The sequence below is a fragment of the Electrophorus electricus genome, chromosome 7 (genome assembly GCF_041902795.1).
Source record: "Electrophorus electricus isolate QZ-2024a chromosome 7, ASM4190279v1, whole genome shotgun sequence".
NCBI lineage: Eukaryota > Metazoa > Chordata > Actinopteri > Gymnotiformes > Gymnotidae > Electrophorus > Electrophorus electricus.
The window spans coordinates 6,430,843-6,446,061 of NC_137503.1; the positions used below are offsets into that span (position 1 = coordinate 6,430,843).

The window sequence follows — 15,219 nt, forward strand, 5'->3', positions numbered from 1 at the left end:
TATATATATATATATATATATATATATATATATATATGTTTTTTTGTTTGTTTTTTATAACAAAGACAAAATAAATCACGGTAAAGTCATTTAATCATATGAATAGTGTTGTGCAATTCAGAACATTCTGATAATTGTAGTATGCAAAAACAATGCATGAGTTCCATACCCCAGTGTATGATATGTCCTCAGTATCACTCCAGCATATCACTTGCCTATGCCTAGTCACACATGCATTGGTAAAGAAATTGACAAAGGAACAAAGTATTCTCTTGACTATCCTCATCTTACGTATTCTCAGATAAGCAATCTTGAATAACTTAATGTCAAGTAGTTATAGATTATTTACATGTGAAACAATAAATACATCTTCAGAACTTTAATGTAATTATGTATTTTATGTGATTGACTACAATTGTACATGCACATATATTTTGGCAGATTTGCTATAAATAACAGGCACACTGTAAGTCCTTAGCAACAGGTTTGCTGTAATTTATCATTTTTGTGAATTAGCCTGTTTGAGAAAGAAAAAAAAAATAATTGTACAACCTTTTGCACAATCTCTTCAGTTCTTTAAAACTTAATTTCTCAAAACACAGTGAATGGTTCTTAAGGTAATATCTAATTAAAATGACCATATTGTGCTACTTCTGACCTGCAGTATTCTAATTTTTTAGATTCTGTGGGATAACAATAAGTACCTATCGATGCATATGTATGTTTAAATGAACAATAAAAGTGAATAACAGGAGAATACAAAGAATATATATTTTACTGAGGCTGCAAGCACATATTTTAAGATAGGAAAGGACTTGAGGAGATATGTAGACTGTAAACTATATATGGGTAATATATATGACTAGTTGTAGGTAATATATATGACTAGTTGGTAATATATATGACTAGTTGTAGTGTCTCAGGACTGTGAAGTTTACTTGAAAATAGCTGCTCTTGTCAAAGACATACAACATTTTTAAGTAACATTGTAATTAATAAAGGCATGCTTGAAAAAAACTTATAAATGTACTTAATATATTCTTGTCTTATATATATATATATATATATATATATATATATATATATATATATATATATATATATATATATATATATATATATGTTTATAAACTCTGTGACAAAAATGGTGATACCAATGATTTGGTCTAGAGTACATTATGCTTTGCTACAATCCACATACACTGTTAGAGTATATTTGCTTTGTGCTTTGGCCCTTTCTTGGGAAAGCTCTGGATGAAGATACGGTTTTCTCTGCTTTATAGAGATCCCATACTACTTGATATCCCATCTTAGCAACTTACAATTTGGCTGCTATGCTGCAACCAGCCTCCTCTCTGGCTTTTCCCAGGAACTCAGTGCATTTAAACATGTCACTTGCTTTCTCTTACTGTGACTGATGGTGGGCCTTTCTGGATTAAGTGTGTATTTCCCCCTCCCCATTTACCATACTGTGGACATTAATGTGGACATTTCCAAGAAAAAGCCCTCCCTGTTCTCTCCCACCCCACCACAAATCGCTCTCTGTGAAGAACTCAGTGCTCAGACACTTCTAATTGTGCCTTGGAGGTCAGATTGCCCTGTCCAAAAACATGAGCAACTCTTCTAATTGCCAAGATAAGGCATGAATTGAAAGGGGGGATCAGTCTGACTACAGTTTTCCATTTTATTTGGTCCACGGGGATGAAAAGAGAACACTACTCCAGTTAACAGACTATGCATTTCAAGCTGTGAACAGTGCGTAAAATATACATTAAGAGCTTGTACAATTTAAATGTTTACTGATATGACAATTATTTTTTTCTAGGCATAATATTTGTAGTGTTGGTTATTTAGACATCAAACAAATATTTTAAAAGTTGTGAGTTAATATTGTGGTAAGCTGCAGGAAGACAATGTTTTTTCATTTATACAATTTCACACTGTCAATGGTCCCTTTCAGAAGAGGTTAAGATCATGTTTTCAGGACAATAGTCTGTGGGGCAAGGCAGTAGCACATGAAGGCACTACACTAGGTGTGGAATAAACCTGGTGCTGGGAACTACATAGATTGTAATGGATTTGTTTGCATTGTGTCCCTGCAGCTGGAGTGAATTCTGTTTACTTGGTCAGTTCCTGGTACTGCTCAGATCTGAGGAATCGGCCAAAGGAGTCCTTCTCCATCAGAGTGTAGATGCGCCTCTGGGCCAGATCAAAGCTGGACGGAGAAAGGTCCACCAGGTTTCTCAGGGTCAGCTCCTTGGTAAAGTGATCTATGTTAACCTGAAAAAATGGGGATTGAGGATATATTTTATACCAGATTAGGCATGATGATGAGATAAATTAAATGACAATGATAATAATTTGCATTCATTCACCATTTTTGTATCAGGGAAAAGGTCTCATTGTTACTCCCTTTCTTACCCTCATTCTTCCTGAAGGTTTCATATAGTGCATTTAACTCAAGAACTAGTCTCTTCCTCTGACAAATTGGATAAATTGGATAGCAGAACATGATTTTCAATTTCCCTGAGAACCCCAGAGAGCCAGTAAAGCATCTGATATAAGTCTTCCTGTTGTAAGCAGGAGGCCAATTGGGAAGCCCTTGATCACAAAGGTCCAGTAGCAATATGATTACTGCTAAAAAGCTGACTTCACTTTCCCTTGAAGGCATTTCAGGTATTCCAACTCTGTCAGGTCTACTGGGAGATGAATACAAGGATTCGCTCTTCCATTGTAACTGGAATAAAGTAAATCTAAAGTAAAAAAAAACCCCAACAACCTCTTTGGGTCCACCATTTTGGATGAAATCCTGATAAATCTTCTTGGCTTTGGTGGCCATTTTCAGGGGGGCTTTAGTCTTCTTGAAATCCTCACATGCCACCCAGAATTCAATATTCTCCTCACTGAACTCAGACCTCAGGAAACTCCTGAAGGTTGCTAGGCCATCTGTGTAATACAGAATAAAGAAATGGCATTACAAACAGAATTTTTTTCAGAACTGTGTGTTTGCCTGTGTGTGTGTTCATGCATGCGTGCTTTCATGTGCGTGTGTGTGTGTATGGTGTTTACTTATGTTGGACAGGTGGTTGCCAGTGGCTCCAGGCCTTCAGCTGGTCTCTAATGATCCCTTTCCAAACATTACTATTATGCACTCCTGGCACAGACAGCACCCAGAACGAGCACTTATGAAGCTACCTCATATAAATGCCTGCTTTTATTTGCCACAGTCCACCCTATGTAGCCCTATGTTCAACAGAATAAGTAAAATATAATTGTTACATAACCCATTGATTGGCTAGCTGTAATTGTAGACTGAAATTAACTATTAGTCTAATGCACAACTGCTCACATATACACAAAATGTTCTGGCAGCATTTCAAATACCAATTCTCAAAAACAAATGCATTTCTTTTATTAATTTGGCTTTCCAAAGATTTATTTGAACAGTCTCCAGTGAGACCTTATGCCATTGTAATATTTTGCAGTAGAGACGTCTGCTTTTTTCTGATCCCCATATCATTTTAAGACAAGACATTTTGGGTCTCTGTAAAGAGCAATCTCATATGAAATTAAATATAGAAATGCTTAATTTAACAAATCTCATTTCCGGCAGAACAGTGTTTGGCTGCCCTTTGCAGTGTCATTTTGGACAGGGTCATTTAAAAAGATCTCTCAGGAGATTTTAACATAACAGCTGGAATTAAACTGTTTATGTTGTTCAGCAGACAACTGTCATAAGATGGAATAGGCTTTGAAGGGCCATTAAAATGTTCACTCTTAAATACACTGAAATTAGTCTTTTGGCATTTACAATGCATAATAAACCTTGAAAACTGCATTTGCAATAAACTTTAAATCTCATACGAAAATGTCACATTTATGACTAAATCATACATAAATGTGTCTGTGCGTGTGGTAAGTAGGTCTATTTCTTACAGGTGCACTCAAAATACCAAGAGAATTTTCCATGTCCATAATTGCCTTCCAAGGTTAACCTACTGAAAGCCCACTCTCTTCCTTATGCAGATGTAAGTTGTTTATGCCTTCTACTCTATGCTCACAAATGTCTGTAAGGTTTACCCCCTGCAGATGAAAACATGGTATGCACTGTTGACCTTTAGTGTGGCTTAAAAATTGTGTGTGTATGTTGTCTGTGCCATTTACTATAATCACACAACTATATGCTCCTGTTTCAAAAAATTGACTGTTCATCTCAGACACCAAATGGTTAAACAACAGTCAAAACATTCACTTCACCCATGCTGTCTTTGTCTTTGTGAAGACCATAGATACAGGAAACAATACAATGGTTTTTTGTTTGTTTGTTTTGTTTTTGTTTTTTTCTTTTATTTGAAGGACAGTAACATAACACTAAGATGGAAAAGTGCACTTACAATTGTTGTTGATCATGCGGTCCAGAGAGTCCCGCCACTCAGCAGCTTCTTCAGGGGATGGCCTGAACGATACAAAGCACATCTGTTAATTACAGTGTCTATATAAAATAAAACAAACAAACAAAAACACCCAATTCATCAACAACATATTGCTTTATAATTAAATATATTACTTTCTTTTAAGGTTTATTTTGAGTTATGTGAGGTCATTTGAACATAGGATCTATTTCAGGTTGGCTGGAAGAAGAGAATGACTCAGATCTGTGATTGTGGATGCCACAGAGGTCATTAATAAGCATGCTTTTACTGCTAAAATAAGCACTTTTACTAGTTTTAGTCTTCAAAATGTATAAATTATATTTTTCTTTGCATTGCTCATTGAACCCAGGCTTCCATTACACCTAGGCTTCTAAGGTCTTCTAAGTCCTTGTTCTCAAAAATTGTTTTCATTCTACCTGTATTAGATTTTTTCCATGTTGATCTGAAACCTAATACTATATCTTTGAGAAATGGAATACTGAGTTAAATAACTCAATCCTTTGACTCATCAGCATTTTCTACATGATGTATTACAGATAATGGAAAGACCTCTTTATATAAGAAAAATACAATGATTCACTCATTTTAAGATGTCCAAAAAATCACTTTACAGAATTCTCAATTACCAAAGTAAAAAATGCACCCATAATTATACTGTGTGCACAATTAGGCAAGAGAGTATTTTGACCATATCATCTTTTTTATGCATATTTTCTAACTCCAAGCTGTATAAACGTGAATGCTTATTGGATTTAAACAGGTGATGTGTATTTGTGCAATAAGGGAGGGTGTAATCTAAAGAGATCAAGGTGTGCATAATTATTAGGCAGCTTCTTTTCCTTAGGCAAAATGGGACAAAATGAGATTTAAATGACTCTGAAAAATCAAAAATTATAAAAGGTCTTCCAGAGGGGTGCAGCAGTCTTAAATTGCTAAGATATTGGGGCATGACAACAGAACCATCAAACGTTTTTTTGCAAATATTCATCAGGGTTGCAAAAAATGTGTTGAGAAAAAAAAAGACACAAATGAACTGCCAAAGATGTGAGAAAAATCAAATGTGAAGGGACCCATTATCCTCCAGTGCTGTCATATTCTCAAACTGCAACCTGGAGTGCCTATAAGTACAAGTTGTTCAGTATTCAGAGAAATAACCAAGGTATTGAATGTTGAAACCCAACCACCACTGAACAAGACACATAAGGTGAAACATCAAGACTGGGCTAAGAAATATTTTTCAAAGCATTTATGGACTGATTAGATGAGATTGACTCTTGAAGGACCAAATGGATGGGCCCATGGCTGGATCAGTAACGGGCACAAAGCTCCACTTCATCTCAGTTGCCAGCAGGGTGGAAGTGAGGTACTGCTATGGGCTGGTATTATTAAAGATGAACTAGTTGGACCTTTTCAGGTTGAAGATGGACTCAAAATCAACTCCCAAACCTACAGGCAGTTTTTAGAAGACACTTTCTTCAAGCAGTGGTACAGGAAAAGTCTGTGTCTTTCAAGACGACCATGATGTTTACGCAGGAAAATGCTCCATCGCATGCATGGAAGTACTCCACTACATGGCTAGCCAGTAAAGGCCTTAAAGATAAAAAAATAATGACATGGCCCCCTTCTGGGAAGCTGAGGTTGCTGCTGCACAAAAAGCTGATCGTCAACAGATTAAGAAACTGACAGACTCCATGAATGGAAGGCTTATAACTGTTATTGAAAAGAAGAGTGTCTATATTGGTCACTGTTTTTTTTTTTTTTTTTAAATATCAGAAATGTTTATTTGTAAATTAAAAAGTAAATGAAAAAGTTGTTTATTATTTTCTCATTAACAGATGAAAATAAACAACTGAGATGGAAAAATCTCCATTTTTAATTTAGTTGAATAAAAATTCAGCACACTAATAGTTGCCCAATAATTATGCACATATAGATAATTTCCCAAGAAAGCCAAAACCTCACTTTTACTTTCTTAAATATTCAGTTTGAGGTTATTAATATTTTGGATCGACCAAAAACACTGTAGTTGTTCAATAATAAAATTAATCCCCAAAAATACATCTTGCCTAATAATTGTTCCCACAGTGTAGTACTTTTATTCGGTTTACCTTGTGAATAGACATTCAGTTTCTATTAACATGTTTTAATGGTGTCTGAAACAGCCCTCTGATGATACTTGTGTAATGTATAATAAATATTTATGTATCAAATATAATTTAATGTATAATAAAATTTTGGATTATCTTGTATAATCCATTAGATAAGGTGATGTGGTAAGCAAAAACTTTCTGGTGTGGGTGGGCATGAATTATGTTAGAAACAATCCTTTCACACTTTTCTATCCCAGAATACATATGCATGTGTGCTTCACTGTTCCTTTCTTTCATTGTCTTTGGCTCTCTCTCTCATGCTCTATCTCTCTCTCTCTTTCTCTCTCTCTCTAAAGTCCACTTTGATGTGTTCACATTCCAGAAGGGTCTGAAATTATACAAATGGATGAACCTGGAAGAGGAGGTTATGCAAGGTGCCTGCAATTTGAACTTGAATTTGAGGTTTGACTCCCAGAGAGCACTTGAAAGTTGCTCTGTATAAGAGCTTCTGTCAAATGCTGTAGATTGCACATACCCTAGATGTGCAATAGACTACCATATCTCTTATGACGTGTATTTTGGCACCACTATTATACTCTATATACTATTATACTGACTGCCTGTAACATGTCTGTCATGTCAGTCTCTAGACCTGATTGTCAAGAGATAATGTAACTTTATTAAATTGGTCGAGCCAGTGTTTTAATTTCCTGCTTTCATTCCTCCTCTCATTATTTACATCAGATGAAAGAAAGATACCATGCATCAATAGTTTTAATTTTATACATATAATTGTAAATATTCAAATGTATGTCTGAAATGTATGCTTTGTGTGTACTTATTCAACTGTATATGTCTTTATGTATGTATGACATCCAGCTGCCTACCCTGCAGTGGAAACAGACTACTCATGAAAGAAGATAGTAAAGACTGATGTTATGTGCATGCCTTCAGGTATATATTACAACCACTCGCTTTTAGCTGAAATAGATCATGGTAATATAGCTACTTTAGTAGATACTCCTGTTTTATATGTATACCTAATAAATATAGCAACACAACTCACAAATGGTTGCACAAAATATGGCCCATGTAAGGTAGTGGCTACTAAGTGTAAGTGCAAATTGCACATAAAAATATATGCATTCAAAAGTGCCTCTTTTATATATGTATATTTTAATACATTGAATGTGGATAGGGAAAAAAATGAGAGAAGGAGAGAGAAAAAGGGGAGCCAACATGAACTTACTTCTGAAGCTTCTCTGGTTTCTTCTCAGGCTTTTCAGGGTATGGGATGATAAGGTCAATAGCATTTTCTGGCTTCTGGAGCAGAGTTCCCAATTTTGTCTTTATCTCTTTAGCCCTAGAATATACAATCATTTAGTTCATTTGTTTTTGTCATTATTACAGTATAATATGAAAAATATTATACAGTATATTTTAGGTGATAGTTTGTAATTCAAAATAGTTCATGCTTAATGTGTAAAAATTCTACTCTAGTCAACGTCTCAGGCAAATAGTTAATATTAAGAACTCCAGTAATCACAGCTCTATCTTCTTTAATCTGAATGATGTTCTTATTACAAGTTATTCCTAAAACCAGTAATAAAGTAACACTACTTATTATTGCAGTATACTACTTTAGACAGTTCCATACATTGCCATATACATGTACAGATGTAACCATATACAAAATGTACATACAAAGATAAAGAAATTCCCTTGCTCACAATGCATTCAATTAGAATGATGTTTTTCATGGTTTTGCACCTTGCTCTTCCATGACTCGTTTTCATTGGGCAGTACCCAAGCTGAGATGTTAAAGAGCATAACTGCAGCCATCTGACTCATTCCAGACTAACATAGCCGAGACTAAACTTTCACCAACTGAATTCCACTTTGGCCAACATTTTAACTTAGGTTATGTATGTGAATGCCTCTTTTGTCGTGTATTATTAAAACCAGACTATGCACTATTAAAAACAGACCCTCTACCATGTTTATTCTGACATAATATGGAGAATAATGTATTTGTTTCTTTGATCACTGTTCCTGTATCTTTCATACACATTAGGACAGTCACAGCATTCATGGTGTATTGTAACACTGACATTCAGTGTTGTACAAAATAAGATTTAACTACAGGCTTTAAGTAAAAAGATGGACAGTTTACATAGCTTTGATTAGAGGAATGCTCTTTATTACCTTGCTCGTAAAAGGTTTTCTACACAAGTACAATTATTAAGGCATTTGATGAAGCCTTAAGCAGATTATCAAAGCTTACAGAAACTATTTGGAAACAGAAAAAAACAAAGTGTGGAACTGAGCATTTTGATACTTGTGATGAAGTGATTAGGCTTGTAGGATACATCATCAAAATACAGGCACTCAGAATGAAAGCATTTTTGTAAAGGCAATGTAAAATATATATAGATATATGTTCTTGATAGAGAACATATTTGTTCAAGCTACAGTATATGTTTAATTCAGCTTTTCACATAATTTTCTATTTAAAATTCATGAGCAGCTGAAGATGCCAGTTATCTTTAGACTCATTGTTAGTCAATTTTGAGCCAAAGGAAAAATGAAGTAAACAACACTGCACACTGTACATACCTTTCCAGACATGTCTGAGGCAGGGCAGCTAATCCCTTACACATTTTTTGGATGTTTTAGTACTGGTGCACAGAGCAGCTCCACCACCATGAGTTCCGGTCTCCTCTCTTTTTGAATTTGTCTCCCTGCTTTGCACTTTTATATGGAGACACATTTTTGGCCCTGTGCCAAAAATGCAAGAGCCAATCAAGTAGAAGCTTACCAGAGCTGTGAGGGCTGAGTGTATTCTGGAGAAAGTCAGTAAGTGTACAGATGCCTTAAACCCTTAAATCTGAGAACTGCCCCAAGTTCTGAGCTATGAATGTAAAGGGGAAAACATCAAAACTGAAAATGTAGTTGGAAGATTGCGCACAATTTATGTGAAATCAAGGGATACACCATGAGTACTTCTGAAATACGATATTGATCAAACTGCAAAATATACATTTAAGTTATCTTAATGAGTACAGATTAAGCCCTGGCTGAAGTTATTCAATCTGTTCTATTATCTTTAGATAACTTTATAGTCTGAGAGTATAGCTGTGGAAATACAATAAAACAGAATATAATACAAACAGAAAACAGACCCTAAAAGAACATTTTATTACTTTTTGTTTACACTGCTATATTTTTGCTATAAATAAATAAATATATAAACAGCAAAATAATTAAATAGGCAACTTTTAAAGTCTAACTTTTATACCATGAACATTTGAACAAACACTATACTTAAACTATATTTAACACATACTTAACTGAGAAGACGCAAGAGTCTTTGAACTGCTGCTAACGCTTATTCACCATTCAAATAGTCCAGGGATCATTGTAATCTAAATGGAAACAGGTGGTAGGAACTTTGACTGGCATTACTCATTGCAGGTTAAAGCTATAGGCACTGTTGGAACTCCTAAGGCACAATAGCCTAAAAGAAACAACACTATATTGTATTGCATATTATTTTTATGCTCAAGCAGACGCAGCCAACATAAGACAAAGGTCAACACCCTTGATTAACCAGCTTCCAGACCACAGGGCATACTACAAGCCTGTGTATACTACAAGCCTTTTGTTTTAAGGTAATTCTAAAGTCTAGGCAAACAGTTGAGCCCATTATAAAAGAAACAAATATAGTATTTGTTTTGACCATAATGAATGTGGCAATCGAACATGAATTTTCCCAATGCTAAGTTCATAAGAAATTCAACAGCATTGATGGTGGCGAAGACCTATAAGAGGAGCAATTATGTTAACAAGCAATGAATAAGACATTGAGACAAGGGGTCTATTGGTAAGTAAATAAACACTCAGCTGCAAAACTCCATCAGAATAGAACATACCTTACACAAACGTCTTTTGCAAAATAAAAAAAAATTACTTCCTTGGCTAAGCTAAAATATTTACTGTTGATGTTTTCCAAATTACTCAAATTGCTTTTGGGTATGGAGCTTTATTTCTGAGAGATATTGCTTTTGGCTGTGGTGCAAAAGGTGTAGCAGAAATTTCAGTATGATGTTGACATGACCATTTTTGATCAGGATTAAACAACCACACAATTGCACACATATAAGGCCTGCACCTTATTTTGGTTTTAAGTACTACCTTTCTGTGGTGATTTATTGAATGCATCTAACAATTAAATGATAAATTGGTTGAATTCATTTAGGTGTTTTGTGTTTTACAGTTCTGGTCAGGTAGAACCCCTGCTCTGTACCATTGTTTTTCCCTGATCTACCTCCAAATCTTATGCAGTACATGAATGGTTGGATAATTAGCTGGTGAGTTGAATCTAGGGTGTAGGGGGAAACACTGCATAGTATCCAGGCATTACAGGAATAGAAAACACTGCTGTAGCATGCTACTGTAAGTAGGTTTATCTTGTTGAATCAGGAACAATGGTAGCGCGACCTGTCTACCACAATGTTTTGCCATTGTGCATGAAAAAGAAGCATTGCGCTTCTTAAGAATAAACTTAAAAATTAAATATTTTCTTTCATTTTCTTTTAGTGCAAGTGCAATTAGAATGGAATCTTAAAAGTAAAGAGTTTCATTTGCTTTACTGCTACAGTAGACAGCATTGGAGTTGATATCAATGGATTCTGCTCTTTGAATGGGGGATGTCCTTACATGAGAATGGACTCATTTAGTGAGGCTCCACACAGCTGTGAAGTTTCAAAGATGGAGAGCAGTGGAAACAAACCTGGTCTCATGGGTTATACATAGCCTACCACTGACCACTATTGCAGGGCTAGAAATGTTACTGTCAGATTTTGTTTCACATTACGATCTTTTGCCCAACGATATTTTCTGTAGATGACGCTATGATGATTTATAAAGCTACGATGTCTTGAAGCTGTCAATCGACAGTGTTATTTACATTATAAAAATGTACAATGATTTGGGAGCACCCATAATAGCTATCGGTTCGCGATTGGGCATTGTTCATAGCATCAGCTAGCTAGCTATAGTTATGGCTATTTTCGAACAGTTTGGTGAATAAAGCAGATAGCGTACTTGCTAGCTACCAATGAGATGTTTACATAACCTATGGCTGGAGAAATCGGAAACGGGAAGTAATGTTACTGCCTACTGATTCATTCAGTATCCTGAAGTACATATAGCTGACGTGTCATCTGAGCAGCTACGTAGCTTCGGGTGCCTTAGCTAGGTGGTTAATGAAATAGAGCTTGTTAGATAAAGCAGTCGGCGTGTTTCTAAGGTTGTCACGGTATACTGGCTACAAAGCTCCAGTTGTGGCTTTTGTGCGGCAAAGAAGATGGCTGGTTAGCTAGCTATGTGATTGATCTGCTTTCGCTGCCATTACAACCTGTACCTGATATGTAAGACGCCAATATAGGTTAGATAGTGACAGCTGGCTGACTAGCTAGCTAGAGAAAGAGTGTACTAACATTACACGTAGTGGAGAAATGCAATGAAACATGGACTGGCAAAACATCACTCATATTAATTGTGTTCTCAGAATGAGAAAAGTATCGTGGTTCTGTCAGTATTGACAGCGTGTGACTGTATATGATTATATTCCTTAAAAAGTACAGTTCCCATGAAACTTTCGATCAGTATACGCATTGCCATATAAAAAAAAAGGTGTGTGTGTTTTTTTTTTTTTGTTTTTTTTTTTTGCCTGACACATGTCTTGCGTCTTAATTGGTTAAATTAATTAAAGTGATAATTGGTCAGTTTCAGAGGTGTTGCGTGACTGTTAGTGGAAAGGCTGTCGTTACCCCTCTTGATGCAAGATTGGCCATCTCTGGGGTAAACACGGGTGTAAACTTGATTTTATTCTGTAACGACTCGTTGATGCATATATTTCACCAAAGTGAAAATCCTTAACATGTCCCACTCAATTCCATATTTTCTACAAATTTAATATGAACAATTTCAAAGCTACCAGTTAATTGCTGAATGTCAGAAGCTGTGAAAGAGACATACCACCAAATGGTGGTAGATCATGGTTATATCTGTATCCTGTCCTTTGTCACAGCCACACCAAATTGCTGATGCCAGGTTTGTTAACATTCAAGTGGAAATTATTCAGCAAGACCATGTCTACAATAGTAGGAATATGCCTTCACACATTTCAAGCATAAATGTATGCTTCTCATTCTGAATGAGGTAGTAACCTGTAGAAATAACAGTAGCTATAATCTAATTCATTCAACTACACTGTACAATGAGAAGCACTTTTTCCCCCCCCAAAAAATGTATTACGTAGGCATATATATAAAAAAATTAATTGGCAAGTGTAGTGGAGGGGATGGAATTTAGAATTCATCATCTGTTGAGGCATCTGGAGACATTCTCATATGTGTCAACAATTTCTTATTCAGCAGTCCGACCATGACCATGATTTGGTGGTCTCTTTCTTTCACAGCAGCTAGTCTGTCTTGAGCTCCTCAAGCTTTCATAGGACAGCACTGTGCAAGCCATGGAAAGCTTGAGCAGAAAGTCCTGAAAGGTAGCCTAAAAATCAAATTAGGATATACAGAACCATGCAAAGCTTTTAAGCATTTGTAAAAAAAACAACACAACACAATCCACAATCTAACAACCAAACAATATACCAAAAGTATGCAAACACAAACAATCTGAATCGAAGAGTATATATAATCAAGCAGAAAACAAAATTCTGTGTTGCCAGGTCATCTGAAAGTACATAAACCCAGTCCCTCAAAACCCTGCAGGGCCTTAAAGGTTCTTCTAGGTTCTTCAAATGTTTAATTTATTTTACAAGAATAACTTGTTCCTCAGTCAGTCTTACCAGCTGCATCACCTTATCAAAAACTTTCTTCTTCATACCTAAGGAAGTATCGAGTTCTGGAAAGACAAATGATCAATTCAATTAACCATCCTATTTAAATACATTATCTTAATACCTTTGGGAATAAAAGATCTCTGTGGGGGCAGCTGTCTGTTGAGACAACACAGGCAACGAGTGATTGTTGTTGCATCTGCAGAGTGGGGAAGAAGTGAGAGAATCATCTTGACACAATAATCAGACTCAGGCATTTCTGATGGAGTCATTTCTTCCTGGTTTGTAACAAATGAAAAACACACAGGCCTGTTTCCTTTGAAAAGATTCACTAAAATAAAAAGTTATTGAAATATTGATTGTTTAAGAATGTGTCCTACAATAGTTAATTTTATACAAAATACCTGCATCTAATCCAAATCAGCTGTTACTTCACCAGTGTCAAGATGTAATTCCTCCTCCTTATGGTCCTCTGGTGTAGGTTTATCAGACTATCTTTTCTGAGGGCCACAAAATAAACTACATATCAAAAAAAAAAAAGTTTTAGTAGTGGTTGTTCTACAACTTCCTGGTTGTCAATTACATTTTTTTAAACAAATATTGGGTGGACTGAAAAGTGACACTTATTTTCCAAGGGACAATATCTGGGTTTCTGTCAACCCTTTTAATGTGAATTTTGTACATTTGTATAGGAAATCCTGAGGGGAAATACTTGAAATTCACATTTGTATTTTAATGTGTGGCAGAACACAATGAGCTATGTTAATCTAATCTTCATTGTCAAGGCACATGTCCTAAAATGATAACCAGTCTGTAAAATGACATTCATCAATTAACTGGTAGGACTGAAATTTATCACAATAGCTTTGCAGAAAATATGGAACTGCATGATTTTAAGGATTTTCAATTTGTATTATGTAGGCTTACAGATTTTAAATAGATTTGTCAAGTGCATTGGAGAGGATTAAACCATAAATTGTTGGGTCATGTGAATTAAAATTAAGAGGGCCATGAGAACTGGAGACATAAACCTAATTCTAGATTAAACATGGAGACATAAGGCTAAGACTTCCAGTGGAGATCTTCAGCCAAGTTCTCTATTAGTCTAGGACTAGACTTAATCCACATCTGGGAAACCAGCCCAGAGAGTTCAGAAATGAACAGAAATGAACAACTTGATCAAATTTTCAATTTCCATGTGAGTTTTTGTTCAGTGTTTACATGTGTCAGTTAAAGTGTTAACTGAGGGTGCAACCAAATAACATGAATTAGTGTTCGCCATTAACTTACCCGTCCATGCGCCTGTCTTACTGCAAGAGGCAGGTTGAGCCAATGAGAATATGACGATAATGAATAGATGTCCGACTTGTGTCAGGCAAAAATAAATAAATACAATCTCGCACCATTATATATTTGAAATCGAAAGGAACTAATTTCTACAGCAACGTAACACGCTGTCAACACGGATAGAACCATACTTTTCTCATTCTTATAACATATTGAATATGAGTGATGTTTTGACAGTTCCTGTTTTATTGCACTTGTCCACTGTGTATAACATTAGCACAGTTCTTTCTTTCACTAGTTTACTAGTTTACTACCTAGCTAGCCAGCTATCACTAACTATATTAGCTTATCTTACATATGAGGTACAGTTTGTAATGGCAGCGAATATGAATCTATCATATAGCTAGTTAGCCAGTCATCGAAAAATTAGGATGACTCAATCAGAGATAGAGCAAAAATATTAGGTGTGTCAGCTGTTTGGTATTGTGGAGAAGCAGGAAAAGAATGGTGAACTTAATATCATACAACCAGATCACAAAAGTGGATA

At 35.5% G+C, this 15,219-nt stretch overlaps 1 protein-coding gene across 1 annotated transcript; it reads right to left on the reverse strand.

Moving 5' to 3' along the window:
• Window positions 1–364: 364 nt before the first annotated feature.
• rgs5a (regulator of G protein signaling 5a) lies at window positions 365–9,271 on the reverse strand. Its single transcript, XM_026998900.3, has 5 exons — window positions 9,140–9,271; window positions 7,773–7,886; window positions 4,395–4,456; window positions 2,780–2,946; window positions 365–2,280 (listed from the first exon to the last, which is right to left on the reverse strand). The coding sequence occupies exons 1-5, from the start codon at window positions 9,181–9,183 to the stop codon at window positions 2,119–2,121; spliced, it is 549 nt and encodes a 182-aa protein (XP_026854701.3). The 5' UTR covers window positions 9,184–9,271; the 3' UTR covers window positions 365–2,118.
• Window positions 9,272–15,219: the final 5,948 nt, after the last annotated feature.

Excerpts from the sequence above, each read along its gene's own strand:
- rgs5a (XM_026998900.3), bottom strand. The coding sequence starts at position 9,183 with ATGTGTAAGGGATTAGCTGCCCTGCCTCAGACATGTCTGGAAAG. Across the intron at positions 7,887-9,139 it reads CCTCAGACATGTCTGGAAAG|GGCTAAAGAGATAAAGACAA; the intron begins GTATGTACAGTG and ends TGTATATTCTAG. Across the intron at positions 4,457-7,772 it reads AAACCAGAGAAGCTTCAGAA|GCCATCCCCTGAAGAAGCTG; the intron begins GTAAGTTCATGT and ends TGTATCGTTCAG.